This window comes from Arachis ipaensis, chromosome B10, assembly GCF_000816755.2.
Source record: "Arachis ipaensis cultivar K30076 chromosome B10, Araip1.1, whole genome shotgun sequence".
Taxonomy (NCBI): Eukaryota; Viridiplantae; Streptophyta; class Magnoliopsida; order Fabales; family Fabaceae; genus Arachis; species Arachis ipaensis.
The window spans coordinates 120,419,378-120,422,758 of record NC_029794.2 but is presented as its reverse complement, the minus strand read 5'-3'; the positions used below and the strand labels follow the sequence as shown (position 1 = coordinate 120,422,758).

The window sequence follows — 3,381 nt, the reverse complement described above, 5'->3', positions numbered from 1 at the left end:
TAAAATTTTTAAAATTTTTTAGAGACCATTTTAAAAATTTTTAAACTATTCAGGGACTATTTAATACTTTACCATAAAGGCTAATTTGTCTAAATTGCATACATAGATATTTAACAGTGACGTATGTGAGTCAACGTTCTACGTTAGCAGTCACTGTTAGTGACTAACAGAAGAAGACTATATTGTCTAATAAAAACAAGGGTAAAAAACCCTAATAAGCCAACGTTGGAAATGTGTAACGTAAATACGCCAAACTGAAAATCGTTTCAGCAATAAGCCAGAAGCTATTTTTATGTAATTTGAACCAGGGTGGTTCGAACTACAAACCTTAGTAATTCGAACCAGGGTGGTTCGAATTAGGAGGAGAGTTGCTTTGAATGTAATTCGAACCAATCTGGTTCGAACTCCCACCAAAATTTTCTTCATAAATCGAACCAGGTTGGTTCGAACCTTGGCTGCACATAGTTCGAACCAGGGAGGTTCGAATTATAGAGAGAGATCCGGCCTGAGTAATTCGAACCGTGCTGGTTCGAATTACACAAACCATAATTCGAACCGGGCCGGTTCGAATTAGTGGGAGAGAGACCTCTATATAACCGTTCTAAGCGTGAGTTGGTCTCATTAGACCAGTAAGATGGCTAGTGAGGAGAGTTTTGTTGTTCTGGTTCACCACAGAGGATCCATTAAGAGGAAAACTCGTTCCGGAGTGAAGTTCACAGATAAGGATCCTCTCTGTATTGTCGTGAATCCAATGACAAGCTATGATGACCTTGTTAGATCTGTGCTGATGAAACTTGGCCTGGAAGGTGCGAAGCGGGTTAAGAAGTTTTTCTATCGCATTCCAGTCACGATCCTGCACGATACGGTGAAGTATGATTGTCTCACGATTGGTAGTGATGAGGACCTGCAACTTTGGGAGGTCAAACGGTACAACGGACCTCACACTTGCCTGGCCACATCCATCTCGAGCGACCACAGGAGTTTGGATTATTATGTGATTTCGGCGTTCATTATGCCAATGGTTAGGGCTGACGCATCCGTGAGCATAAAGGTGCTCCTAAACGCCACGGCAGCACACTTTGGTTTTAGGCCGACTTACAGGAGGGTATGGATGGCAAAGCAGAAGGCTATTGCCCTCATCTACGGTGACTGGGATGAGTCATACAACGACATCCCTAGGTGGGTGTTGGGTGTCCAGCTGACGATTGACGAAGGTTGGTTACCGCCATCTGCGTACCGTGCATTCTGCATACGACACGTAGCGGCTAATTTTGCCCTTACCTTCAAGGGCAAAGACGCTAGGAGGCTACTAGTCAATGCGGCGTATGCGAAGACCGAGGTTGAATTTGATTACTGGTTTGATATTCTTCGGTCTGAAGACCCGGCGATGTGTGACTGGGCGAACCGGATTGACTACTCCTTGTGGACTCAGCATCGTGATGAGGGTCGGAGATTCGGTCACATGACGACGAACATCTCCGAGTGTGTGAATTCAATCCTCAAGGGGGTCAGAAATCTCCCTGTATCATCCCTGGTGAAGGCAACATATTGTAGGCTTGCGGAACTCTTTGTTCGCAAGGGGAGAGAGGCTGAGGCGCAGATGGGAACCGGACAACAATTCAGTCAGCATTTGGTGAAGTGTATTGAGGCCAACTTGAAGACGGCCAGGTGCTTCACGGTGACGTTGTATGACCGGGATAACTCCAAGTTCACCGTAGCAGAGACCACTCCGACTGGTTCTTTCTCCTTGGGTACCTACAGAGTATCGCTTGCATCGCGGACATGTGACTGCGGGTACTTCCAGGCGCTTCATTTCCCGTGTCAGCATGCACTTGCATGCTGTGCCTACTCACGGCTCACCTGGACCTCTTACGTTCACAGCGTCTATCAGATTAGCTCGGTGTTCAGTGTGTATCAGATGGGATTCACACCTCCGATCCCGGAGGGCTTCTGGCCACCTTACGACGGGCCCACGGTGATTCCGGACCCTGACAGGAGGCGTGCGAGAGAGGGTCGTCCTAGATCCACAAGGATACGGACGAATATGGACGAGGCAGATCCGAATCGGCCAAAGAGGTGCGACCTATGTCGCCAACCCGGACACACACGACGTTGTTGCCCATAGGTTGGAGGATCGTCTCAGGCAGGACGCCATTAGTGGGCATGTTGTTAGTGTTAGTATTATTTACATTTTAGTTTTCCTGTTAGATGCAATGTTTGAGCACGTATGTAACTGTTTGATCTTTATACATTGTACTTGGATTGTTGCGAGTAGTAATGAATATGTTGTCTTTCATTATGAATACTGCTACAAGTTCCGTCGATGCAAATTTTAATATGCAAAGGTAAACACTAAACTGTTTCATGATTCGATGATTATAAATAGTCAATGTCCCACAACACAAATAACAAATAACATAGGTAAATAGACTACAACATAACAAGGAAAGTACATATCATTATCATACATGATTGAACCATAGGGAACAAAATACATGAAACGTGCATCATCTAAACAGATGCGATCCAGTACCACAGCGACGGGCTACCCATGCCCTCTGACCTCGGCGGATAAACGGCTCCTCATCCTCGATGTCATCCCCATCCTCCTGCGGGGCAGGCTGTGCAAGTGGCGCAACATGCAGGGGTGCCGCAGCCACCCCTGCGACAGACTGTGATGCAGCGGTGAAGGCGGATGGAGGGGTACCTCCGAGACAGAACTGCTGACCACCGGATGACGATGGAGGCTCGTTCAGATCAACATCTAACGGGGCCTGTGTGCCAGAGGTCTGACCACCACTGCGGGGAGTGACGTCGCCCTGCATGATGGCGGTGATCTCCTCTAGGAAGCGTGGACTCCTGAAGTCCCCAACAAGCGTCTCTGACCCAATAAAGTCTGACCACTGTGATCCCGGGATAACCCAAGGTGTACCCCCTGCTCAGGCTGGTCATCGGCTGGCACACCAACGAAGTAATGTCCAAGAGGGCCCGATCCAAGTCCAGCGTCACCCGTGTCAGCCCCGTCACCCATCCCTGTACCATACCACTCACCCCCATGACCGCCATCATGTGTACTAGTACCCGCAGCTGCAACAGCCCCTGAACCACCCCCGCCAACGTGCCCATGCTGATCATCGTCGTCGTCCCCACGGTCAGCATGCCCCCTCGCCCTACCTCCCTGGGCTCGTCGTCCGCCTCTAACGGGACCGGCGTCGTGATCATCGTCCATACCATGATCAGGCCACCTAAACTCACGCTGGCTCCGCCGTGTCCCCACACCCATCCTCCTCTCAACCCTACGCCTGTCCGGCACGTCCTCAGGACGATCCATGTCAGGAACTCGCCCCGGACCTCGCTGTGATGCCTCAACTGGAACCGGAA

At 49.5% G+C, this 3,381-nt stretch overlaps 1 protein-coding gene across 1 annotated transcript; it reads left to right on the top strand.

Moving 5' to 3' along the window:
- Positions 1,463-2,125, top strand: LOC107621152. The gene is made up of 2 exons (XM_016323189.1): positions 1,463-1,570; positions 1,661-2,125. Exons 1-2 carry the CDS (start codon positions 1,463-1,465, stop codon positions 2,123-2,125), a joined length of 573 nt encoding a protein of 190 aa, XP_016178675.1.